Source organism: Mus pahari, chromosome 14, assembly GCF_900095145.1.
Source record: "Mus pahari chromosome 14, PAHARI_EIJ_v1.1, whole genome shotgun sequence".
NCBI lineage: Eukaryota > Metazoa > Chordata > Mammalia > Rodentia > Muridae > Mus > Mus pahari.
In genome coordinates this window covers 75,358,453-75,385,775 of record NC_034603.1, presented here as the reverse complement: position 1 = coordinate 75,385,775, position 27,323 = coordinate 75,358,453, and the positions used below count along the sequence as shown (strand labels likewise).

Here is a 27,323-nt window from a genome sequence, read left to right as displayed (position 1 = left end):
CACCTTCTCAAAAATACTGAGTTACTTGAGGGAAAGAAATTTTTATGAATTTCCTATACTAAGCCCATCAATTATCACGTTCTTGGTGGCCAGCTCAGAAAGGCAGAAAGAATTCTCATCAGAAAATTGAATTCTCCATTAAAACTTTGCATGTTGCATACCTGTGTGCACTTAAACTATTAAGTATTTAGTCTGAACTCTGTATACATTCACTCCTGTAGATTTTGTTAAATATTTGAAACAGTCACAGAAGAATAACCTGGGTTCTTTTGCTGTGGGAAAGACTGAACAAATATGAGATAGATATTTTAAGGGTATTACCACTCAGAGGAAGAAGCCTGTGCTGGAAGGAACATCTGCTTACAGTTCATGTCACCAGAAACATTATAGCAAAGTATCACATTAGGATAGAATTAGCCCCACTTCTCAGACACCAAAACACGGAGGCAGTGATGCTAGCCCATATGGCCAACCTTACCCCTTTGCTTTTTTGATTCACAGCCTGCGACATGAATGTCCACAAGCAGTGTGTGATCAATGTCCCTAGCCTCTGCGGAATGGATCACACAGAGAAGAGGGGGCGGATTTATCTGAAGGCCGAGGTCACCGATGAAAAGCTCCACGTCACGGGTAAGGCATCATCCAGGAGAATCATTGTTGGGCAAAGGTCAAGGTGACGGCAAAGCAGGTGAATCTGGGCTGGGTGACTTGGTGTCTGTCAAGGCATTTACCACTAATTAATACATCCTATGAGCATACTCTGTACACAGCATTTCCAAATACTCAATTGTCATTCAAAGTCTAAACCAACATGCAGACCTGTGTGCTCCGACAATGGTCACATTTCCTCTCTCCCATGCCTGGGACAAGAAGGCCAACTGGCCAAAATGCTGTTGGTAAGACTAAAACTAGGCCAGGGGAGACAGATGGCTGGAGGGTCTAGATGCTCAGTGGTCTTGGATTGTTAGGATCTGAAAATCCATGTTGGAGGTAGTGGCAGCAGGTACTGATGTCTGCATATCCTTCCCCTGTGTTAAGGACAATGTCAGGAACTTCATGTATGATATTTACCTCTCTATACTTGATTATTAGCCTCATTTCTCAGGAAAGGCACAAGAAAATAGAGAATGTACAGCACTACAGAATTATTAAGTGGGAAGACAAGAGGAGAGCATTGGTATCCGAACCCTCATCCTCTTAAGTATCATGCCACGTGCATCCTCAACCAACGGTCCAGCCATGACGAAGATATCCTAGCCGTGGGCTATAGCACTCCTTTCTGTATCTGTGTGAGCCCTGCCTGCTACAGCCTGAATTTTCTTCTAGTTTTTCCAGGTCCAATTCTAGTGCATCCACACTCTCATCAAAGTTACCCTGATATCTTGATTGCCCGGGACCTATCCTATGTCTTCCACATGTCCCAGCCTCTCTGTGTCATGCCAGGGCCTTATGTTTACTAGTCAAGTGATTTACCATTGGGCTGAACCCCAACCCTCCACGTTGGTTTATGATTTAACTCTTGGAAGAGTTTACTCTTGGGGGTCCTGGTGGAGTGCCTGTAAGCTTGGTCTTTGACAGTGTCTTTCTGCAGTTTATCGGGAAGGGTTTTATATTTCCATGTGTATTTGTAGCTTTTAAGTTATATCGTTAAGTCCTGGAAAGACTGACTTTAATAGTGTTTACCTATAAATATCATTGTAAACAGTAGAATATGTAATAAAAAGAGATAAGAAAGTTCTATTTAAGAAAAGTAGGAAGTGGGACAAGTTTAAAGAAAGCTTATTTTGGGAAACATGTTCAAAATTTAGAGAGTGTTGTTGTTTGATTTTTCTTCCTTCCTTCCTTCCTTCCTTCCTTCCTTCCTTCCTTCCTTCCTTCCTTCCTTCCTTTTGTTCTTTCTTTCTCTCCTTCTTTCTTTGAAAAATAAGCACATTTTCTTCCCAGAACTGTCCTTTCAAATCAGAATGCAATAACTCAAAGAATTTTGAGGTGTTATTCTGTGTATTTTTGAGACTAGCTCTCACCTAGACTTCCTTTCTATGGGGCCAATACTGTCACCAATGTCACCATTCTACCTAGGAGAGAAGTGTGCCAAGAGTTGAGTTCCTATGCTAACCACACTCTACTGCAAGAAAACTCTTCTCTGATAAGGGTTGGCCAATGCATTGATCTATACATCTGGTATTATGTCGTTAGGAGTCATTGATTGCTATGTTTGTTGAGCAAAATAATTGCAGTGCATTTTCTCCTTCATCGCCTCAGATCTCTATGGTCTCAGATTCTGGGCCTCATTGATAGTGTCAGGTATGGCTCCATCTCACATAGTGGGCCTTAAATCAATCAATCAATCAATCAATCAATCAATTAAGTGCTTGGTTGCTCCGGTGACATTTGTGCCACTGTTACACTTATGGGCATAGCTACTTGTTGTAGCTTGCAGTGTTCACAGATGGGTGGCACTGGTGATCGCTTTTCTCCTCCAGTAGCACACATAGCACCTTCCAGCACTGTGCACACAAGCCGGCAAGGGCAACATGTCCAGTTGAGGTAGATTTCTTCATGTTCTATAACTCAAGTATGTACTGTCTTCAGCAATAGAGTCTTACCACCAAGTCCTGAAGTGTAACCAAGAAACAGCTTGTGATACTTGGGCAGGGTTACGGGACCAACAACTCAAAAAGAGGCTTGGTAGCTTATCATTGTAGTTGAAGTTGCATGCCCCACCACAAGGAAACGCCATTAAAATTCCTTTTATATACTTACATATTTTAGGAAGTTTCTACAGTATGTTTTTCATGTGACTCTTTCAAAAGGCCAAAAAAGCTACTTTCTAAGTATTGTCTGTGTCTTATTTAAACCTGTGTGTAAGATTACTTTCTGATTCTTGATTTATAGATGAAGAAATCCAGGCACAGGGAAACAAAATGGCCAGCTTCTGAAAATTGGAAGTTTGACTGAAAATGCTTTGATAGTACTAATAAGAATGGAAATCTATTTCTAGATAGTTATTGGATATAGCTCAGTCGGAGATTCCTTGCTGAAAACCCTCCATAAAGCCAAAACAAAGTAAAATAAGATATAGTTCTTTATGTAAAGGAAACCCAACCCTAGACTTAGAAAGTAAACTCAAGAAAATATCTTGAAATTTTGTCTTATTATCTTAGCAGGAAGCAAACCTAGGACCTTGTACATACATACTAGACAAGCATACTTCCATAAAGCTGCATCAAATGTTCTTGGTTTTTGAGATACGATCCTAGCCTGGGCTGGCCTTCAGCTCTCTATCTGCCTGCCTCTGCCTTCTAAGTGCAGGTATGAAGGATTGGGCCACCCCATCCAGTTAGGAGTTATTGGGCAGAGTCAAAGAGAAGACATCCAACTCACATTCTTGGCATTCCAAAGTATCAAGAGGAAAGCCAAGCAAAGGAGCCCTCCTGGGGACAGGGGCTCTGTTTGTCCCCCTTGCTTGCTGGATGGTTCAGTTTGTCCTGAGGAAACTTGTTGACAATAGCAGCTATCACTTCTTTAGTACCAAGGGTGTGTCTAGCCTTGCCTTGCACTGTGCACCGTGTAGACATAGTCTTGCTGCCTCCACATGCAGTCTTACCAAGGAGGTAACCTTTCTTATCCTCCTCTTCAAGGTGAGACAGGGGATGGAGAGGAAAGAAGAAATTCACTAAGCCACAAAGTAGAAGGTAATGGAGCTGGCCAGATTCCGAGAGCTCTTCCTTTCAACACCTAGTCTCTGAGCCTCCCCAAGTTTCTCTTATTGAGGAGAGTCTCCTTTGGAACAAACAATAAACCCACAAATATTTTTCTAAACTTGCATTCAGCACCCCAGGACACTCTTGAAAATCCAAACACAGGACTTAAAGCCTGGGGAGAAAAGGGGTACCACGTGGAGGGATTAAAAAGCAAGCCAATTCCAAGTGTCATTAACTGCCAAATTATGTGGTCTCAAAAATAGCTCACTACGGGGAGGTACTCAGGATGTGGGGGGGGGGGACTGGGAAAGAAAAGACCCCACGAAGGAGACTGCTGCGAGGGAACATTGGAAAGGTAGAGGGAAGAACGTTTGGCTTGCTCAAGGGAGGGTTAAATAGGATGTGGAATTAGCATGGCTTTAATGAGAACGCAAATATGAGCAATAAACCACAGTGAGTGGAGCTTAGGGTCCAAATATAAGTGATTTCCTAGGAAATGCATTTAAAGAGAACCCCTGAGCAGCCGTGTTAATTGCTAGATTAGCTCAGTCCCCATTTCACCTATGTGGAATTGCTCAGGTTGAAAATAATTTCCAAAGTAACTTTGGAGTTCCCGGTGGGAGCGCTCCGCTCTGGGATGAAGACATCCCCCTGTGAAATCAGAAGTGAGTTCAGTTTTCTAGATTGGTGCTGAGTTTGTGGGAAAGGCCTCTTCTTCCTTGGTATATTTTTATGGTTTTGCCTTCAGGCCATGATGCTAGAGGAAACCAGAACTGTGTTCCCCACCCCACCCCACCCTGAGGAGACTTTAAAAGGTTTCTTATATTCTTGTATCACTTTCTTATTTGGTATGAAATGATATAAAAGGAAACCTCATGAGAAGTCATTTTCAGTTTAATGTTGTAAGTAAATGGGAGAGAAATACCCACCTGCTTCCTGGCTGTTTCAGGAACACGTGTCTCCCACAGACAGATTATTCTGAAGAAGAATTTAATTTCCTCGTATACTTTGGTTTGTTAGTATAACATGGAGATTGGAATCCTAACCTGAGTTCTCATGGGGCAGGTAACAGGGGGGAACCTTTCTCCTGGTCTGCGACTCCTTGCAACACATAGTCTGAACTCCCTCTTAGGCTTTAAGAAGCTAGGTGTTCAGAGCTGGGAACACTTCTTCCTCAGTACCGAATCTGGCCGCCATGTTGCGTGATTAAAAGAGCATTCCCTCTGTGCGCTCTCTCACCTCCTCAGAGTGTGTCTCATACAGGATCCTGTAACACTCCAGCTCTCTTAGCATCTATTGTGTGACTTTTCCTGGAGAGTTAGTTGTAGACGATGTCTGTCCACCCAAAATAGAACCCAGTGACAAGCCAAAAGAGCCATTCAAGAATCATTGAGTTTATTGGGCTTACTTAGAGGAGTGTGGACAACCCTAAACAGCTGCATCACAGAGATGCCTCAGCCCAGGGTAAACGAAAGCCTTCTAAGAGCTGCAAAGATTAAAGCCCTGCTTCAGTTAACTTCCCTCCCAGAGCACCTCCATAAATTAGGTACATTTGGCCATTGCAATTTTTGAAGTCCCAAATGAGATCACATAGTCAGTCTGCAGATGGGAGTGCAAGAGAGGGGGGAGTGGCTGTAATCTCACATGAGAGCCCTGTGGCCTTACAGCCCCACCCCTACTCTTTCTAAAAGGGGATGTTAAGGTCTGCTCTCATGAGGCTCCCTTGCAGACAATCACATCTGCTCTGATACAAGACGGTAATGTCCATTTCAAGCCTAGAGAATAGCATTCTGCAGTAGCATCTCAATGGGGGCACTCAGATGATCAAGAGAGGGAACATGCCATGGCATGGGTGATTTCAACATGCAAAGGAATGACAGGGTACATTAGGTCCCTGAGGTGCAGTGGGAACTTGGAGGAAGATGTCTTGACTGCGCAAGAAAGCTGTAGGCGTGTTGTGTGGCACTATTCCTGGAAGATGTAACCAAACATGTATTCACCCACATAGTGAACAAACAACAGACCAAAGTATTGACACCAACAAAATCAAACTTGATGAACCAGTGAGTTTTATTGGGGTATACTTAGAGAAATATGAGTGAGAGGTTACTTATGGGGTCAGAAATGACTCAAACTCATCTATCTAATCAGGGCCTACCACAAGGGCCAACAGATCATCAAATCTGTAAGCCTAGAGCTTGCTGAATAATACAATCTGCAGTTAAGGTCGGGGATAGAGTTAGGGTTAGCTCTGAAGAAGTTTGGTTGATCTGAGCCTCTACCAGGCAGTTTGGCTAGTCTGGGAGTGTCTTTGATGTTTATCTGTGCTTGGGGAGTGACAGGCCTTGTGAGTCTGCTCAGTTTCTGGAACTTGGAGAGGGACAGGCCTAGTGAGTCTGGTCAGTTTCTGGAACTTCCTGAAGACTTTGGATTGTTTGCTTTCAAAGCCTAATGAGCTTTCCTTGCAGGGAGGAATGGCTCACTTCCCCTTTGAACATCCTGTCTCCTAAATAGCCTTCTCTCCAAGATGAAGGTTTTTATCTCCAAGGAGTCTGAAACACAGGTGGTAGCTTCATATAGGGAGTAAAAGAAGAGCCATGAGGACAGGAAGGATGGCTGTCTAGGCAGAGATGTAGAACATATCCAAAAAGCACAGTACTGTGGAGGATTTCAAAAGAGAAGTATAGAGCCTTGGAAGGGGTCTTGTTCTTTCCATTTCCAGAAGCTTAGGGCTATGACCATCACAGTCCTTAGGAGCCATGTAGTGGAGGCTTTGAGTTCTATTCTTCTTTACACAGGGAGCCTTTTAGTTGTGAGCAGTTATGTTTGAACACCCAGAGCACCTGCCTTCTCACCTAGGGTACGCAGTAACCACAGACTCACTGTCTGTGCTGGTGATGGAGCACAGGAATAGCATGTACTTTACTGAGATGCTATGCCAGGTGCAGGTTCCTTCATGGAGGATGGGTAGCTGTAGCCTAACCAGTGGGAGGCCACCAGGGAGGAATCGAATGAAGCTGCTTTGTTTAAGGGCAAAACTGTTAATTGGGGGTCATAAAACAGAGTCTTGCCTGTGGGGTTTGGAGCCAGACTGGGAACACAGAAGGTGGCAACTGAGGAATCGGGTCCTTTGGGTTAGCATAGAGTGGGTATGCTAGCTAGGAGCCACTTATCCTCAGATGCAACCGGACTATCCTAGCCATTGATATTGATGCTGCATTTGGTCACCTGGTTATGGCATCATTGGTAGACTCCTCCACTCCAAAAGCAGCTTTCTTGTTTGTAATAAGTACTAGCTGTTTAAACACTTGAAGTTCAGTAGTCTTCCACCAACTAAAGTTGGTATCCACTGAAGAGCCTTAATCCATGGTTACATTGATGGCTGGAAAACAGTCATGTTTTAATGCTGTTATTCCTCATCTCCATCACTTGCTGATCTTTAGAATGAACAGCTTCCATTTACTTCTCATCAAGCTTGGGCTCACAAGTCATTTTTCACCATCTAATTTTCTTATGTTCTGATTGTCCCAAGTTTCAGCAGTGGGAGCCTCTTTCAACTGGCTCCAGTGTCTTGTTGATGTAATATGCACTACATGTTATTATTTCTCTTGGGTACTTCCTTTCCTTTTGGAACACAAAAGCTCACCTGGTATCTCAGTCATTTCTTCAAGGAAGTGTTTTTGTTGTTGCTGTTGCTATGGCTGTATTGTTGTATTTTCTGCTTGTTTTAGAGTAAGAAATGGTACCTAGAATCCCAAGATCCAGATGCTGAGGGTGTTCAGTACTCCTGGGGCATACTCTTTTCAGAATAAAGGTGAAGGCTGTTTTAATGACCCCATGATACCTCTTCCAACTCTGAGCCTGCTGCTGCCTTCCCGAAGCTTGTGTTCCTTTCCCCGCGCCCTTTTCCCATGCTCCAGACAGACAGCAGAATTACAGATCTATTATGCCAAAAGCCTTATGAAGAGTAATCCTCCTCAACGAAGATCAAGATTTGGTCACAGTGTTTTTGAGGCCCCAGCACAGGACACAGTCAGAATACTGTTGTTTGGTAAATGTTTCTCTGTGGAGTTTTAGTAGCAGTTACATACATGTTACCCTATCCACCTGTGCAAATTTAAGGATTTAGTGGGAGATGCCATAACAGAACTCTGTCAACTGAATGGCTGTACAGTCGACATCTATCTCATAGTTTTGGAGCAAGTCCAAGATCAAAGCAGCAGAGTCTGGTGTCTGGTCAAGTCCCTCGCCCTGGCTTATAGGTGGCCATCTTTGAGCAAGCAGCTTTTATAAAGTCACCAGTCCTACCATGAGTGCTCTTCCCTCCTCTCCCCATTACTTTCCAAAAGCCATACTCTCAAATGTCACCACATTGGGATTGGTGTTTTTAATATATGAGTGCAAGAGAAGAGGGGGACAAACATTCAGCTCAAAAAACTCAGTCTCCCCACAAATCAAACAGATGTTCTTCCCCCAAGGATTTCCTATGAAATGCACAGCTTCCCCCATAAAGGTTCTGACTAAGAACTCATCATTCCAGTTGGGGGAAATGGGAATAAATGAATTCAGATACTGAGACATCCCAAATGATAGCTGATATGAGCTTTCAAAAAATGACAATTTCATGAACATCAAAGACACTCAAGGGGACTGTTCTTGACTAAAAGAGGCTGATGGGACATGGCCACCAAATGCAATCTGTACTGCTTGATTGGGTCCTGGATGCAAAGCAAAATTCCAAATAAAAGGGCACTGAGGACCTCTGGGGATGTGAGGTCCTGCTTCTGTATCAGTGTAAAGTTCCTGAGTGACAATGGTTACAAAGGGAATTGTGGGATAGCTTAGGCATCATTTTTCTGACATACACAAAATATCTCAAAGGTTCAATAAACACACACACACATGCACATACACACATGTACACAAGCTCACACTGCATTTAAAAATAAAGGAGAGGAGAGAGCACTGTGTAGCCAAAGTACATGGAATAGAATGATATTAATGGTAACCAGTGGATGTAAATGAAGGGCAGGTAACTATTCATTGTGCTGTTCTTGAAACTACATTGTTAGAAATTGGTTCACATTTTCAAACCCAAGCACAAAGTTCCATAATTCCAGGTTGCATTATGTATGTCTGGAGCCCTTTTCTAGCCAACTGGGTGTTAGGTAACCTCTGTAGAGAGCATTGTCAGCCGGAAGGAAGCTCTGGGGTTCAGTAGCATCTGATCTCCCAAGTAGTACAGCTTCCCCATCTGTGTCCACATGCTCCTCCGAGCCACGTGCCACTGCCCACGGCCCCCAGTGCCCTTCCCTACCGTGGAAGACAAGGTGAGGAAGCGAGCTCAGAGGCCCCCAAGCCCTGTTTGTAAGTGGCTCTTAGGTGACCCTTTTCCTCAGTTAATGTAGCGAGTCACTGAGTGATTCTCAAAGCCACCTGGGGCTGAATGCCTGAGGCATTTTGTTATGTGCCCTGCCAGACTACAGCATCCTCCCTCCTTCCATGGACAGAAATACCCAGGGTTTGGAAGCCAACTGTGGCCGGTATTCCTGGGGCTGTGTGCATCATGCCCGTTTTCCAAATACCCTGATTAGAAAATGAAGCGGGGAGGGGCAAGCTTAGCCAATGGGCTAACGGGTCCTATTTGAGCATGTGTATTGCATGTGATGTGAGGGACACTGCACAGAACTGCATCTAGATGTATCCCTCAATAAACATCAAGGATGAAGGGTGGGTGAATCAGGTGGTCATGTTCTACCCACTCCTTGGGTTTCAGTCTTAACCCCCTGGGGAGTTCTCTGACTCTATCAAGGACACCAGATCAGTGCCAATCTGTATAATATTTTGTTCTCCAGGATTTTCTCTTTAAAAATGGCATTGAGGAGCGTTATGACCCTTGCTTATGTGAGGGATCTACTATAATGTGGGCTTAAAACCTGCTACAGCAAAGTCCTTATTATAACAGGTAACACATGTTGACCAAATGTACTCTCTCTAGTACATGTTTTACAGAAGTTTTGCCAGCTCAATAACTTCTGTGTGCAGTGGTGGGTTACATAACTTTTCCATGTGATATCACGTAATAGCATCAGTCTATTGTTTATAGACCAGGAAGTAAGGACGAGAAGAAGTCCACTGCCTAGCCCCAATCCACAGGGACAGGGCGGGGGGGGGGGAATACTCTCCTCCTCAGAAAGTAATGGTGATGATGGTCAAGGACTCCTTCGATGATCTCTTCCAATGTTCTCTCTGTGGGTGGGCTCGTGGAAGAAAGATAGCCAGCCAGTTAGGATATAAATAGTAGGTGCAGAAAGAGGGGGGCTAAGGACCAACTAAAGATGCTGTTAGCATTGAGTGTCCAGGTAGAATGAGAAGAAAAAACAACATTGAGAAAGCATCTGCTATGTACCAGGCACTGAGACAATTCTTTTTAAAATTTTGTCACCATCGTCACTACCACCACCATAACTGCTGCCACCACCACCATCACATCACCACCATCATTACCATCACCACCACTGTCTTGTAACTAAGGAGACAGAAGCCTGAGAGCTCCATGCCCTGCCCAGGTCCCACTGCTGGTGCATGGAGGATAGTCCACCTCAGGTGTCCCAGGACGTCCTCCCGACCCTCTTAGATGGATGGCCCAGGAAAGATTGTGTGCTAATTCACAAACACTACTTCTGTGTAGACACTGGCATGATGTTGCTAAAGCCTTTGCAGTGTCACAGTTTCCTAACTGGCACTTGTCTACAGCACCTGAGACGCCAAGCTCTCAGCACCAGTGTGGGTGTGGGTCTGTCATTATCCCCGCCCCCAGCATCTGTTTACCGGGTTCAGGTAATGACTCGGAATAAAAGTGGCAATGGAGAAGCGGGTCGAAGTCTTCCCTGAACCACAGTGGAGAATTAAAACGGACAGGAAAGGCAGAGACAACTCCCCATGGAGATAGGCTGACTGAGTGGGAGCTGGCTGCACATGCCCCTCCTCACCTCCGGGTGAGACTGGCTTCTTCCTGCCCTGGCTCTTTTTCCTCAGGGAGTCCTCCTGCTCTCTTAGTCTTTGAAGGAATCATCTCTAACAGTTTCCTCCCTGAAGTTCGCTGTGCCTAATAAGCAGGTGCTCTCTTCAACTATAGAAAACTGGAGCCTGACTGCAAGTTAAAACACACAGCAGCGCATGCGTGCTGAAAGCACTCGTTCCTGTCAAGAGCACGTGCTTCCAGGTCACAACTGTGCTTCCGGGTCACCGCTGTTAGGATTTCAGTGAGACTGCATCCTTTCACTTCCTTGGCTGGGCGTCCTAAATATCTGACTTCTGTCTCTGTGCAACGCCTTGAATGGGCGGTGTCTTCCCCACCTCCTAACTTCATCTCCCATTACTATCGCTCACCCACTGACCCTCCAGTGGTGCTTCCTCCTCCCATGGGCTCGTCTAAAGTAGGTCTCGTCCTGCGTGCGTGCCCTTCCTGTTATTTGCCATGAAATATGTATCAGTTCCCCTCTACCAGATCATAACAAACCCTTCGAAGTTAAAGCGTGTCACCTCCTGTTACCAGCCCAGTCCTCAAGCTGGTGCTTAATGTATACTTATTGAGGTGGTGGTGGTGGTGGTGGTGGTGGTGGTGATGGTGACAACGATGACAGTGATACAAAATGCACAGCATAAAAACTATCCAGGCTTAAACCATGTTCCTAATATCCCAAATCCAAGAGACTCTTCCCATTTTATTTCTCCATCTGGATCAAGTTAGAATGCCCTGTTTTAGCCTAACTTCTAAAGCCACGTGCCTTTTGGAGTCCTTGAGAGGCATGTACATCAGCCCGCAGAGGAGATAGATGCATCTTTGAGAAGAGACTTGTCATTATTTTTATCCTGGTTCCGGGTGCCTCGCCCTGACTTGTCGGTGGCACAGTTAAATGTCAACTGTGTACTAACTAGCCACACGCCCTCCTACGGATTGTTATTCATACTGGTTCTCTCTGCCGAGATTTGAACATAGCCTTCCATGCTGGCTGCTTAGTCACTGGGTGCCCGTGGGAGGCAGCAAGATTCCAGTGAGAGGCAAAGGGCTGCCAGTGTCATTTCCTTAATGTGGCGCTTGTCTTTTTTTTTTTTTAAGCACCTTGGTTCCAGGGACAAGTGATATGGCTTCTGTCCCCCAGTTTCAGATGATCTCTGGCCCCCACATTATTTATAGGGGGCTCAATTGTCATCTCCCCTTGACTTCAGTGACCCCTGGCAGCTTGGAAGTAGGCTTCAAATGCATCCCTGGGAAGTGAGATGAGAATTATATCTGGGTCCTTTTTCAAGACTACCCCATTAGCGCAGAGAGACATTGACATTGATGGAGCAGGCCATCCTTGTGAGGGATTTTAATTGCTTCTAATTATAGGATTATCATTTAAGCACAAGATTAATTACCATGAAATTATTGCTGGGAACTTGATCTTCTACAAAGTCAACACACTGGCCAGGCGAGGCCTCTCTTAGATGCTTGCAAACACTGTCTTTCAAATCACTTCCACTGAGACTTCCTTTAACACTTTGATAGGGGGGCGACTGTACGGGAGGGTGGAGATAAGGAAGAAGTAAATAACAGATGAATGGCCCAAAGAAAACTGGAGAGGCATCTAGAAATCATGGGCTTCGACAATGGAATGTCCCAAAATAAATGCAGAGTTATCTATATCACCTCAAGGGTGGTCCAACCAGAAGCGTGGACGAGCAGATTCTATCTTACGATCTTCCCCAACGCTAAGTGCTCTGCCCCATTAAAACCATCCTTTCCTGTGCTTTATAAAGGCTCCCCCGGTTAATGTGTGTGTTCACGCTCTGCTTACTGGCACCAGACTGGCAGGGAAGCATCAGGCTGTGCTCATCTCAGCTTCTAGGCATTTCCACTCGGAAAGATACAGATTTCCAGAAAGAAAAAGAAAAACTACAAGATAAGTTCTTTAGCTCCTGGGGTGGTCCTAAAATATCCTGGTTTAAATAGAGTGGGCTGTAGCCAGCTGCAGGAAGCTCAGCAGCACAGCACCCCCACAGGGGCCTTTCTACCTCCCATTTTCCTTTGTAATCAATGCAAGGTTTGTGGTTAATTAAAGACAGTCAGGGTCCCCTTTTAAACTAAGGCAGGCATTTCATCCTGAGAATAATGAAGAAGGAACAGAAGGAGAACTTGTAAAAGTTTTCGCAGAAGGTCGCTGGCTCTGGAGGTTACCGGGGGAGCAGGTGTCCTTTCACCAGCTTAGACCCACGAGAGGCAGGAGCTGTGTCGGGCATGCCTGCTTCTTACTGCACACCCAGTAGGTATATAGCCACAGGAGAGCCCGTGATTGCAAACATCTGTACTGGTAGTATTTGTGTAAGATCACGGAAGTGCTGCATGCAGGGTATGTGGGGGCGTGTTTCCCTGGTATATTCACTGCTGTCATTTTACAGATCATCATGAAAGAACTGGTGTGAGCAACTGCCCAGACCCATCACTTCCTGATACCCAACTACTTAGGATAACCCTAAACCCCATTTCATCCTGCCCCCAAAGCCCCAAATCACAGGGGCCTTAAACCCCAGAATCCTGGCTTCTGAAAAATGGTAATACACATTAAACAAATCTTCCACATCCTTTAAATGACTAATGCTCTATGAAGCAAGCATACAGGGAGCTATGCCTGAGTAACAGTGGAAGAGACCTGCTTTAGATGGTATTGTGGCATTGGCTTTGGGGGCCAGATAAATTGGATATGGCTCCCAAAATGCCACTAAGTGCTGTTGAATAAATATCCAAGGTCATACCTCTATTTATTTTCACGTAATTATGTGAGTGGCTGTGCACATGGGTGTGTTTGCCCATGAGGACAGACAGGTATGTATGTAAAGGGAAGAAAGAGATCATGTCAGGTGTCGTTCCTCAAGTAAGGTCCACCTTATTTTTTGAGAAGGACCTTGCCAAGTAGGTTAAGTTAGCCAACCAGCCTGGGGATCCTCCTGCCCCAGCACCCTCCACACACACACACACACACCCGGCACTGGGATTACTGGGGCTGGAAATCGGGTCCTCATGCTTGCATGGCATACACTTTACAGACTGAGCTCTCTCCTCCTCCGAGCCTCGTTCATTACTCTGCATACCAGTGAGTTTCACCCCATCGTGTTGAATCCTGCAGTCCAACAGACTGATATGTATCGCTTCACGGACACCTTAACCCTCTGAGTCCTGACTCTTTCATTGTATAACTATAAGTGCAGTGGGACACAACCACAACAAGGGGAGTCTTGTTGTGGGTTTCCTTCACTTCCCCACACCCACGGGCAAGATGTAGGGATCCAAGGGCAAATCGCTTTCAAACTTAGAGGCATCCTGCAGGAAAGGAGAAAACTCGGTGGTTACAGTTATCACCTTCACGGGTCTCGCCTGGCTGTGAGCCTCGGTCTTAGAGCTTCACCTCCCTGTTTCCCCATCTTCATCTGCAAAGTTGTAGCAAGGCACCAGAACTGTGATTTTTGAGGTTCCTGTTAGTCCTAGCACTGTGTTGCTGTGGGAGCTCCTTTGGAAATAAAGAGCCAACCATCAACAGGAGTCATTGTGCCCCTCTTAAGGAGAAGGCAAGAGAGTTGGAGACGCCATGACCTCTGCAGTCAGGAAGCAGGCAAGGCTTGGGGGCCAGTGATTTTCAAGTGAGTTTGAACAGCTAGTGCTTTGTGGGGAGTGCCAGAGGGCTGGGAACCTATCTAGAGCCTGGGGCAGGCTTAGTTTCTTTTCTCATTGCGGTGGACAAATATCTGACAAAAAGAATCCCAGGAGAGGAAGTCTCCATGGTCATTCAGAAGAATACTGCCCGTCTTGGCCAGGGAAGGCACGGCCATGCTCGGAAGCCAAGAAATTAGAGTGCCGGTGCTCAGCGGCCTTTCTCTGTTTCCCATGGGTCTTCCTGGAGTGTTTGGACACACCCAGACCCGAGCTCCACTAGTGCACTAGTTGTCTCTTTTTCCAAACAAGCTGATAATTGCTATTTAAGAGCTCCTGTGTAGCAGAGGAAGTGGGAAAGGCACTTGCAGGAGTGAAGACAGCCTAGAGATGGGAGGAAAGCCTTGCTCACCATGCATCTGATAAAGGATCTAGGAGAAAAAAAAAAAAACCAAAGAATTGGAAGAACTAAACAACAAGAAATCAAATGAGTCGATAAACAACAAACAAAACACTCTCAAAAGATGGAAAACAAACAGCCAATAAATAGGAAAGAAACATGTTCGGTTTCCCTATCCGCCAGAGAAACACAAAGGAAAGCCACAGTGAGAGTTCATTTTATCCCAGTGGGAAGAGCAGTATGAGGAAAACAGATTAGGGTGCGCTGGGGGCGGGACCACAGGAACCCTGCAGGTGGGAACATAACCTAGTGTAGGTGCTGTGGAAATTGGAATGGAGGTGACTCAAAAACCTAAAGCAGACCTTCCACATGGCCCATCTCTGTCCCCCCCCCAACCCCCGGAGAATGTAGTCAAAGGGCTCTAGGTCACGGAGCTGTTTGCTCGCCAGTGTCTGCTGCACTGTTCTAAGCAGCTGAGTTATGAAACCGACCTCAGTGACCAACAGCAGAGAAGTTGACAGAGGGCAGCACATATGCAAGCTGGAATCTTTTTCCAGCAGAAAAAAAAAAAAATGACATTATATCATATGAAGGAAAGTGGATGCAGCCAGAGGCAATTATATTAAGTGAATTAAGCTGATTTCAGAAAGAAAGGTATCATATGTTATCTCCCATTTGTGGTTCCTAGATTTTATCTAGACAGATGAAACTGTGTTTGCATGTATGATAGGAACACGAAAGTAAAACTTTCTAAGGAGGCTAATGGGGAGGGGCGGGAGGAGTGGGGCAAAGCAAGGGAGCACGGAGGGAGCAAGCACAACTTATACACTTGGACAAAGACGTAAAAACACATTTAGAAAAAGAAAAATAGACCATCACACACTCCTTTGTACATTTTGATATATGTTCACCCCAACACACACACACACACACACACACACACACACACACACACACCCCACATAGCAAGCCAGGCTTCTTCAGTTCAGAAAACACAGCCTGGATAGTAAATTGTTGGCTCTTTCAGCTCCACCTCTGGTGCTATGTTGGGCAGGAGCCCAAAGGCTCTGGGGAATCTGTGCATTGGCTCTTTCTGGTCTCTTGACTTCTCTGTAAACGATGACTATGATCATAGCAGAAAGAAGAGGCTAGACAGGGGAGGATGTGTTCTCCTGAATGACAAAGGGAGAGATGTTAAACAGACTAGCCAGTATGTAAAGCATGACTCCCAGAAGACATGCCTGAGCTGTATGGGGAGTAGGTTTGGGAGCCTGACCGGGCCATCTCTGTGGGTCCCATTCCCTTTACCCGTGTTCATACCTGTGACATGACAATGTCTGACCTTGAGCACAAGAGTTTGACATGACTCCTTCATGCCTCCTGAACAAGCAGACCCGATCCTGGCCTGGCTCAGGAACACCCAAGGAGAAAGCAAAACTTGATTTAGCAACATTTGTCCAGCCCGGCTGCCCCCTTATTAATTGCTCCTCTTATCTAAAGTCTATAAAACAGCCCTCCCCGTGAAGTATAAACTATAGACGAGGTTGGGGTAATGGTGTACCTGCAGGAACCAGAGGCCTTTGAATGGAGTCCCAGTCAGAATAGGAGCAGAAAGGAGCTGACTGATTAGAGCCAGGTGCTAGACAAAGCCCTGCATGCCCCGTTCCGGAGCCAGCCATTGGCCTCCAGTGACTCCTCACTGTAGCAGCTTTGTCTGAGGGCTGTGTGGCTGGCTTGGCAGCCCCATGCCTCACACTCCCAGAACACTACTTTCACGGGGGATTCCAGCTGTGAGAATGAACTAGTTAGCAACCTGCTAACAATGCCTCTGAGTTCTTAGCCTCTGTCCTGAGGAAAACTAGTCTACAGGACTTCCATTCAGCAAGAGAAAGAAAAGCAAGGTACATTTATCCATGAATCGCTGCTGCCAGACCCTCCCATGGTTAGGAAAATAACATGTCTCCTGAGTGGTTTGAAAACTGCAGGCACGATGGGCAGAGGGTCAGGGCCTCTCTCCAACCTATGGACTTGGGAGTGCAGAGGTGGATGGGGCCCACTTTTAAGTACATGGGAGATTGAATTCTATACATGGCCCCTTATTTGTGGATTCCAGAATGCTGTCTCTCTTCTTGTTTGATCCCAGTCTCCCCATTTGACAGTTTACCACTGCAGTGATTATTATAGCACACAGCAGATGACAAGCAGCTTGAGAAATGACGGCTTTGGGGGAAATCACCACCTTGGTCATTTCTGTGGAATCAAAGCTTTGTACCCAAAGGCTGGGAAGATGGCTCAGTGAGTAAAGTGCCCGCCATGCAAGCATGAGGACCTGAGTTCGGATCCCCAGCACCCATGGGAAAAGCCAGATATGGTGTTACACAACCATAATCCGTGTGTGTGTGTGTGTGTGTGTGTGTGTGTGTGTGTGTGTGTTGAAGATGGGGACGGTGAGACCAGAGGATCTCTAGGGCTTACTGGACAGCCAGTATAGCCAATTGGAAAACTCTGGGTTCAGTCAGAGATTCTGTCTCAAAAAATAAGATAAAGAATGATGTGAAGACACCTGATGTTGACCTCTGGCCCCTACATAGGCATGCCCAGGCTTTTGTGTGTGCATACAGACACATGAGCGTGTGCACACATATACAGTTTTACCTCTTCTCAGCCCTAAGCATTTCCCCTCATTCTTAGTATTACCTTTCATTAGGGTTAGTGAACGTAGCTGCCATGTTCTAAGGCATTGGCAGATAAGCCCTGTCGGGGAGAGAGATCACACAGGTAAGAAGAATGTCCAGGATTTTTTTTTCCAACTGGATTGAAGCAATAGAGGCTTTGCCAGTGAAGGCCTCTTAGCCCTGACATTGCCTATTTGTCATTTATGTTCAGCGTGGCAGTCACAGGTTAATGATGGCCACAGAGAACAGGTACAGAGACATAATTCTGTCTCTTACCCCAAAGACCATGGTGTTCCAGAGAAAAGTAAGAAGTTGTGTGTTGTACCCACAAGTTCCCCTAACTCCTCATGACTATGTTCCTCAGATCGCTCCCTGCAAGTGACCTTGCACATGGAATTCTTGGTGCTGCGGCTGGTGAGGGTAGCCATGGAGAGGGCGGTTAGTTATGTCTCCCCATGTACATGAGAGGCCCTACATGCTTTATAGGTGTGTAACAGCAACAACTAGTGGGTTGATCCAGGAATACTTTGGCTTGGGCAGAGCATGCCCAGAAAAAGCCCATCAGAAGTGGAATTCATAGGGCAAACCAGGAAAGAGGGGCCTCTGCATGTTATCAGCCTGAAAGGTACCCCGTTTCACTCTGCACTGGGGTAATGGGGGAAGATTGCCCTTAGTAACATTTCCCCTTAAGCAGGCAGCTTCTTCAGGTTGGAGCTGGGGGAGAACCAAGCAAGCATTTTGTCTTTGTCTGCCACGTGCATCAAATGCTTATGATTTTATTAGCAACTGCCTAGGAGCCAGGACCGATTTAATTTAATTTAATCTCCTAGGTTATTTCGGTTTGGTGTGGTCTATTTTTAGCAGAGATGAAGGGGAAGTAATCAGACCCGAGGGTGGATGTGGCTGCAGGAGGGGCTTCCGCTCCCTGAATGGTTGGTTACTCGACTCAATCCATCTTGACCGAGAGGAGAGGACTCCACAGAGGGAGGCAGGTCAGCCAACCAAGTTCCTGTTCTCACTGAGTCTCACTGTTGATGGCCTCGCCCTCTCCAGCTTTAGGGAAGATGGCGAGGAGACCAGTCACACAGCAGAGAGCATAAGCCTTTTCCTCTGGGACCTGAAAACCAAATAAAGCCACCCTCCCTTCTCCGTTAGCACTGCCCATCGTTTATTACAGCAGTGTGCTTCTGCTCTCTCTGTTGTAGTTTTACCGGTCTAGGGTTTGAAGCATAGAAGACAAGGTTCTCCCTAGTTTGGGGTGGACATTGCCTGAGTGATGATGTTGTTCAGAGTCTCCTATAATGAGACTGAGGGCCCTAAAATCACCAGAGTCTTGAGGCCTGGAGATGCCACCCCAGCCTCAGTACAAGAGCAGAATCCCAGAGCCACTGCCCCATCACTTGCTGTCCCCAGGAGGGACCAAAATGCTGTGCTAGTGAGGCTAGTAATGATCAAGAACAGGGGCGATTCGTGGTTCCGTTGGAGACAGATTGCAAGGGTAATGGGAATGCCCTGCTATGATGGAGGAAGATAAGAGGCTGTGCTGAGACTCTGTCAGTGCTGACGTCGCTGGAGACAATCGCATTATGGACAAGGGTGTCATCCAGTTTTACATACCAGCTCCAGAGGGGGAAAAGTTGGATTCCCATTGAAGCATTAGTACTGTGCAAACCTCACCAACTTTGGAATCCTTAAGCTTAATATGGTGTCTGTGACCTTGGATGGTGTCAATAATATTAATAGCAAAGATAAGAGCAATTAAATGTATTGTGGCAAGAAGTGTGTCAAGTTGGTTTCTTTTCTTTTGCATAATTTCACTTAATACTTAAGATGTCCTGTTGAGTGAGACACCCATTCTCTTTATGTTACCCGTGAGGAAATGGAGGCTTAGGTGATTTGAGGAAATTTCCAAGGTGCAGATGTGGAGCCAGAGGTTGATTTCAAGAGGGACATTTCTATTCTGTGCTCTGGGGATTTCCATGAGAACAGAGCTGAACTTTCTGGGTCACCTGTGAGACTATGGGATCAGAGCTATGGAGGAGAAGCACCATGAGAAGGAGCTTGTGGTAGATTGTGTGTGTTGGGAGTAGAAATGGCAAGGGGGAGCTCAGGTGACGAAAACAGGCTTCGTCAGAGTCAGTCAGTCCTTTAAACCTGCCAGGTGTCCCCTCCTGGCTGGGCCTCCCACCACATCTTCTATCCTGTGATCAAATGAGATCGAAGTCACACACACACCCCAGGTGTATTGAGCCACATTCTCTAAGGCCAAGGGAAAGCTTACAAACCTGTGCAGGTAGCGAGTGCTCCCCCAGGATTCTGGGGCTAGGCGACATCACAGCACCACAGGACAGATTGTTACCTGTCCCAGCCTTGTAATCGGTTAGGTCGAAAGATAATACTACAAGCTAGCACGTTTAGAACATAAGGGCTCACTCTACTACTCAGAACAGATCAGGAGGCAGGCGGCAGCGACCTCTGCAGGCAGGAGAGAGTACAGCATGTCTTCCCTGTTGGAGGCCCCAGGGTTGGCTCACTCTGTCCCTGGAGACCAAGCCCAGTGTCATCTTGAATGGATTATTTAGCAAGATGCCAGTTTATTGATTTATAGAAAAAAATAGAATTATCCGTTACTTGTTGATAATCTGAGCAGTTCCTCTGTGGCCAGGATCCTCGAGAGAGTAATTTAATTAACTCAATTTATTGACTTGCCATTTAAAATGCTGACCTATAGGCTACATAATATCCACCCATGTAGTCCTTGTCTCTCCCATGACAGACCCCAGTGAACTCAGAACACTGCCTGGTGAACACAGGATTGTACAAGGCTAGACAAGTGTTCAGTGGCATCAGGCTAGACTTTCTGGCTTGTATCAAGTTAGAGACTTCTATATGCCTGGTTAAAAGCACTCAATTAAATGCCTGGACGCTTCCCCGTGGGCCAGTCTCAGGCACTAATGGTGTTTGCCTTGGAGTCTCTTCTTATTTAAATATATTTATGCCAGGAACAGGCTGGTCTTGAAAGCTTTAGAGCCTTTTGGGATCCTTGGTCTTCTTCAAGGAACTCTTCAGAATTTACATGTTGGATATGTAGTTCCCAAAGTCGTGTGTTAATGGTGTTTGAATTGTGGGGCCTTGGGGAGTTCACTGGGCCAGAAGTGCCCTGTACTACAGAGGTTTGTTTGACTCAAGGACCAAAATCCTCACTTCCATATAATCTACAAGTAGATTTTAACACATAAAGGAAAAACAAAAGGGCTGACTTTAGCAGATTACATCTGTAGGTGACAACCTCTGTGGCAATGGAATTCTGGGAGAGTAATAGCCAAACCTTAGTAACAAAATCAGAGCTTACCTGGTATATGAGTGTGGATACCAAGCCTGATGCAGCTTCCCTCGTTTGAGGGCGAGCAGAGAAAGAAAACATACACATAACAGATGACCCATTTAAAGTACATGAGTTACAAGGCTGAGGGGGAGACAGCTCAGTAATCATGAGTGTCTGCTGCTCTCCAGAGGTCCTGAGCTCTCTTCCCAGCGCCTGCTCCAGGGAATCTGATGTCATCCTCTGACCCCTGTGAGTACCTGCATACATGTGACATATACTCACACAAAAGCACAAACATGAATAAAAAAATAACTTCTTAAATAAAATTAATCTGTACTATCTACGGTGGGAGTGATAAAGAGAAGAGACCAGCAGAGCACACAAGGCAGTGAATTGCTGAAAGAATATGCCTATCAAAATGTATTTGAAATTTTCCACATAAATTTTAGTAGAAAACAAGAATACGAAGTCTCTGTAAAACAAGGTCATCGAGCCATTTGAATAAAAAGATAAGATATATAGAGAAAGCAGACACAAAGGGTTTTTTTGTTCTTGTTTGATTGTTGAATGATGAATTGCTGCACATGGAGGCAGACAAGATGAAGGAAGGCAGATAAATTCGAATGTGGCAAAGAAATGTAGATTTCAACCCTCGAAGCAAAAGTCCAAAGAGAAAGTATAGGAAAGCCGTCAGAGCTGCCAGAGAAACCGAGGGATGCAGGCAACTCGAGGAAGCTATGGCGATGCAAGGGGCGCCATGGAAGGCGGAGAGCAGAACGAGATGGAGGACCATCAAGAATAATCACTTCGTCCTGGGGTAAAGGAAAAGAACTGAACAGAAAGCAGCCATGGTACCTAAAAGACGCACATGTACGGAGCAGTCAAAATAAAAGCATATACTCTGCCATAGGAGGACCAATAGAAGAAATGTGCGACCAGGGATCTCAGAACACTGAGCAGTTATAAAGAAGGGGAACAAACACCTCTCCCTCAGAATCACGGGAGCTACAAGAGAAAAACTGGCTTGGCTGAAGGCCCACTAAAGAGGGTGGCAAGATGAAGTCAACGAAGATCCCAGCACGGTGGAAATCAAATCATATAGTTATAACATGATTAGAGATCCCAGACTCCAAGTAATTTCATAGGCACAGGACCAGAGATTAGAAGGTAGCACCGATTTAGAACACGGCATGATATTCTTCTTGATCATGGCAGTGTGGGGGTTGTCAGAAGACACCGTCTCATACCTTGCTTTTACAATCAGAGAAAGCCTGGGTAAGAATGTTTGGCATGGGTCTCTAAGGCGAGTAGCAGAATACACACATCATTTATATTTTCTCCCGTTATGGGAATGATAAATGCAAACAAAGCAGAGTGTAGTCAAAGACTAAAAAATATAGTCCCAAGGAGGCAGAGGGGTGATGGCGTTTGCAAAGAAGCAGCCATTGAGTGGGGACTTTCAAGAGGTTGCAGCGGAGGTGACTCAGTCCATAAAGTGCTTACTGTGCAAGCGTGAGGACCTGAGTTCTGGTCCTCCGCACCTACTTAACGAGCCAGGCACAATGAATGACTCACTCCTGTTAGCACCGCACTGGGGACGCAGAGACCTGTGGGTAGGAGGTAGCCAATCAGCCGGGTCAAATCAGTGAGCCCAGCTTCAGTGAGAGGCTGTCTCCAAAACTAAAGAGAAAAGCGGTGTACTGAGCCAAAGAAAAAGGAAACGGTGAGCAGAGCCCAGCATTCATCTCCCTCTGCTTCCTGGCTGCAGATGCCATGTGACCAGCTGCTTCCCGCTCCCGCCTCCAAGACTTCCACCACCATGACGGACTGCACCCTAAACCAACGAGCGAAAGTAAATGCTCTGCTCATTAAAGGCGCTCTGGTCAGGCATTTTGTCACAGCAAGGAAGAGTTGCAACCAACACAGATCCATGAACTCTAAGAGTACAGAAGTGCAGAGATTTTTTGACAGTAGACAGCTGCTCTGAGAAGCACAATGTGGAGCACGTGGATGGTTCTAAAATACGTTGGAAACTTGAAACAGTTTAGAATGTTGGCTGCTGCAGGGACTAACAGGGCATTGAATGTGATAAAGCAGATTCCCTGAAATTGGAGCCTGCTTATAAATAAACAGAGGTTTCCAAGACTAGAGAGAAGGTGTGGTTCATTCCACAGACGTTGTTGGGAAAATTGTCTAAATGTTTGGAAGAAAAAAATAAATGAGATCTCCCCTCGTGCTTTACACCAAAATAAATTTCAAGTGGATCTGGAGTTAAATATAAAAAAAGAAACAAAATAATGAAAGAAAACACAGGCGAATACTTAACTACTTTCACGAAGGGCAAGGATTTCCTAAGCCTAAAAGAAATGGAAGAAAGGGGGCTGGTGAGATGGCTCAGTGGGTAAGAGCACCTACTGCTCTTCCGAAGGTCCAGAGTTCAAATCCCAGCAACCACATGGTGGCTCATACCCATCCTTAACAAGATCTGACTCCCTCTTCTGGAGTGTCTGAAGAGAGCTACAGTGTACTTACATATAATAAATAAATAAATCTTTTTTAAAAAAAAAAAGAAATGGAAGAAAGGAAAGAAAACATGTTGGTAGCTTTGACTGTGTGAAAAGATAGACTCCTGTGTGTTTCTAGGGAGGAGGGCCACTGTCATGCGCATCCAAACACTCCCTCTAGCCAGTAAGAAACCTGTTTACTACCCTAAAGGAATCGAGAATTAAGTCAGAGAAAAAGAAATTCACATGGCTCAATAGCTATTGGTAACCCTCAAAAAAAAAAAAAATCAAACTTACAATGCTATTCTTTATTTTTCTCACTTTACCCTTAATATGATTCTTTTGGTAGGACTTGGATACAACTTTTGGGGGAGCACTTTAGCAAGGGTTTTTATATCTTTTACTCTGCTTCTAAGAATGCAGCCCAAGAAGAAAAGCAGAAATTTATGTATGAAGACAATCAGTTGTTATGTTATATACAAAGATAGGGAAATGTCCAAACTGAACTTATTTTAAAGTCTGTGCTACAAAATAGAATGCTGGGCATTTAAAAAAATTGCTTTTTAAAAATTACTTTGGTAACTTTTATTAAGATGGGATTTTTAACTACCATAAAATTACGTGAATTCTATAAAAATAAATATTGCCGGCTAGAGATATGGGTCAATGATAATGTGCTTACCTAGTATATACAAGGCCCTGGGCTTTATCCCAATGTTATAATCAAACGATCAATATTATACTATAGATGTCTTTACAGGAGAATGATCATCAGTCAACGTATGTCAATATCAATCCTCTGTTTTGGTGGAAGTGCAATTGCTTTTAATTTTCTCCTTTATACTTTGTGCATTTAAATTATTTTATGATGACTATACATTGCTTCTATAATGAGAAGTAATTATTTCTTAAAATTAATACCTCCCTATGTTCATATGCAGATCTTATCTGTTTCCCACAACTAGCAAATTTTTCTCACAGTCATCTACTTTGGAATTATAGAATGTTAGCAGATAACATATGTATTATTCAAGTACTTAGTATATGCAAGAGGAGGCTATGTTAAAGGGGAAACAGGGCTATACAGTAAGACTCTGTCTCAAAGTTAAAAAAAGGAGATGGAGTAGGAAGAAAGAAGAAGAGAGGGAAAAGGAGAAGGGAGAGGGGGAGAGAGAAAGGAAGGGAGGGAAGGAGGGAAGGAAGGAAGGAGCATGAACTGACTGTACACCACACTCATTAAATTCTTTGTTTAGTTGACTTTGATTGAGTAGTTGCTGGCTCACCATTTGGGGACACTGGATTTACTGGGGCAGAAAGCCACCTTTGTGACAAAGCAGTGGATTTAAACAGCAGAGCATTCTGTGAATGTGCTTTTAAACAAGGGACTTCTTAAGTCCTTGAATTCAGGTCTGTGGCCACACAAGGTGGGGAGGCAGTGGCTGAGCGGGTATATTCTCAGTGTTGCTCACTCTTCTTGCCCTTGACTCTGGCAATAAGGAAACGAAGATCATAGAATTTATGAGTCATTGTTTATTAGCACAAATGAGATCAAATCAGAGACCGTGCTCGTGACCACAGACAGCATCTGCAAGCTTGGTGCTGTGTGATTAGAGCAAACGCAGCAAGCCAGACAGCTGAGACCCTCCAAGTGACCCAAGTCTCGTCTGTTGATGCCTCATCTACAATTGGTCTTTGCTGAAGATGCCTTTGCATCTCATTTGGTGAAACCCGGCAAAGTTCCATGTGTAATGATTGCCCTAGAAACTTAGAGCAAAGGGCCCTGCATGGCATATTTTCTTCCTGAAAACTAACAATAAGTTCTATGTCCCTTCGTCTTTGAGCACTCTGAGACTCTTCAAAGCAGTTGATGACTTCTGGGAAAGCACTTGGCTCCTTTTGGCCTGAATTGAGTCTCCTTAGGAAAAGGCCTGTTTGGTTTTTCCCTTGTGTTGGAGTCCCTCCAAATGGACGCTCTGTGAACTGCAACTCAAGGCAAGAGCCTCGAAAGGCCTTGCCCACTCCAGCTTCTGTCAGAATCCAAGAATCTGGCCTGCGTGGCTTTCGCCTTGCCCTGTGTTGACCCTGGGGAGATGCCTGGGGAGGAAGTGTTTGATCCCTGTCCCTGTGTTTCTGTCAGCCTGCAGAGATCTGATAGACAGGGCTAGCAGGAGGCTGGGAAACCAGAGAACAGGGTTGTGCTCCAGGTAGGGTGTGTCCAGGGATGGGGCAGCATGAACCCAGAATCACAGGGTAAGGTTTGTATAGAGACCCGTGTGTGTGTGTGTGTGTGTGTGTGTGTGTGTGTGTGTGTGTGTGGCAGATAACTTCTGCATGCATAGCAAGCTGCTGTGCTCGGTGGTAGGTGTTCAAAACAGTCGCAAAGAGAGCAACTCGTGAGTCTTTGGGAATCATACGTAAGTCCTGCGTGTGACAGGTTGGGTGGAGTAAGGTTTGACTTCCTTAACCAGTCAGTTGAAACCAGTGTCGGCTCTGAAGTTATACCACTATTGGCTTGGGAAATCAGAGGATGGAGTGTGCTGAAGACTTAAGCAGAAATCTCAAAACAGCGTGACGTGTTCGTACCTGCTTGTAAACCTAGCCATGAGAAGGCAGAGTAGGAGGATGGCGGGTTCAAGGCCAGCCTGGGCTATGTAGCAAGTTTATGTCTCAAAAGAAAAACATAAAATAAAAATAAAAAGCAAACAAAAAGTATTTGTTGAAGAGAATGGTGGGATACTCTGGCTATTAGTCTATTATTTTATTAGCTTCAAGATCAGACCTCTAGGCACAGAGTCCAAGTGCCACTGGAGTGCTGATGAGAAGTCTCTCAGTGGCACCCTGCGCCTGGGAGGAGGTTGTCATCTCTTCCTGCCTCAAACCACACAGTCCAACGCATATTCCTCTACAGAGTGCCAATTCTGCCTTGTCGCTTGCCTGAAGAATCGCTCGCCTCTTCGTGCTGGACAGAGTTTGCTGCTCCTGGGTGCCAGTTCATGGAGGACTCACGTTCACACTAAGGAGACTATGATGTGACCACCCTGAACCAGCACCCTCATTTACAGTTCTTACCCAATATCATGCCCCAGCAGGTTCTTGTTCCACACTGTCTGGGTCCCTCTCAACTCCCTGGTGGCTTTGCTCCACTCAGGCCTCTGTAACGTGGCACTGTAGCTGATATACAACAGGAATGTGTGACTCAGGCTGGGAAGATGAAGTTCAAGGCACTGTCAGCTGCTGTACCCACTGAGAACCCACTTCCTGATCCTGAACTAATACCCTCTCATTGGGTCCTCACACGGTGGGAAAAGCTAGCAAGCTCCCTAAAACCTACTTTATAAGGGCACAAATCTCACCCACGAGGGGCCCATTCTCCTGACCTAATCACCTCTCTGGGCTCCACCTCTTAGTACCATCACCTGGGGACTAGAAGTTAGAGCGTATTCATTGGGTGGGGAATCGCAAGCGTTCAGACCATAGTGTGAGACTCTTTCTATCTGCCAGGCAGAGGGAGACCAACCTGGGAGGATAATGTGTTCTACAGGTATGACAATCTGCACAGTGTCACAATGTGAAGAGAGAAGTCAGCTATCACTGTCCTCAGAGAGTTGTTCTGTGAAGTCTACAGATATCCTTCAGCTAGGGCCTAAGAGTGGCTTCAAATGCCATAGAGAGTATAACTTTACATTAAGACATTTGTGATTTAAGGGGACACAGAATGAGCTGGGGTAATGACAGCATGCAAGCATGAGGACCTGAGTTCAATCCCCCAGAACCTCTGGGATTAAAAAGGGGGGGGGAGGGAGGCATGTGCATATAGTCTCAGTGCTGGGATGGAAGGGGGGGGGAGACTGATACAAGCAGATCCCTGGGACTCACAGGCCAGCCAGCCTAGCTTATTTTATGAGAACCAGGCCAATGAGAAACCCTATCTCAAGATGGCAAGGTTGATGACATGTGAGGACCAACAGCCAAGGCTGTCCTCCACACTCTGCACACACACACACACACACACACACACACACACA

General features: G+C 45.5%; 1 protein-coding gene across 1 annotated transcript in view; it reads left to right on the top strand.

The window, feature by feature from the left end:
- Prkca (protein kinase C alpha) overlaps window positions 1–27,323 on the top strand; it is a 389,175-nt gene that overhangs the window by 275,223 nt on the left and 86,629 nt on the right. Inside the window, exon 5 of the mRNA XM_021214044.2 lies at window positions 502–630. Coding sequence (XP_021069703.1) covers window positions 502–630 — 129 coding nt within the window. The remainder of the gene's footprint in view (window positions 1–501; window positions 631–27,323) is intronic.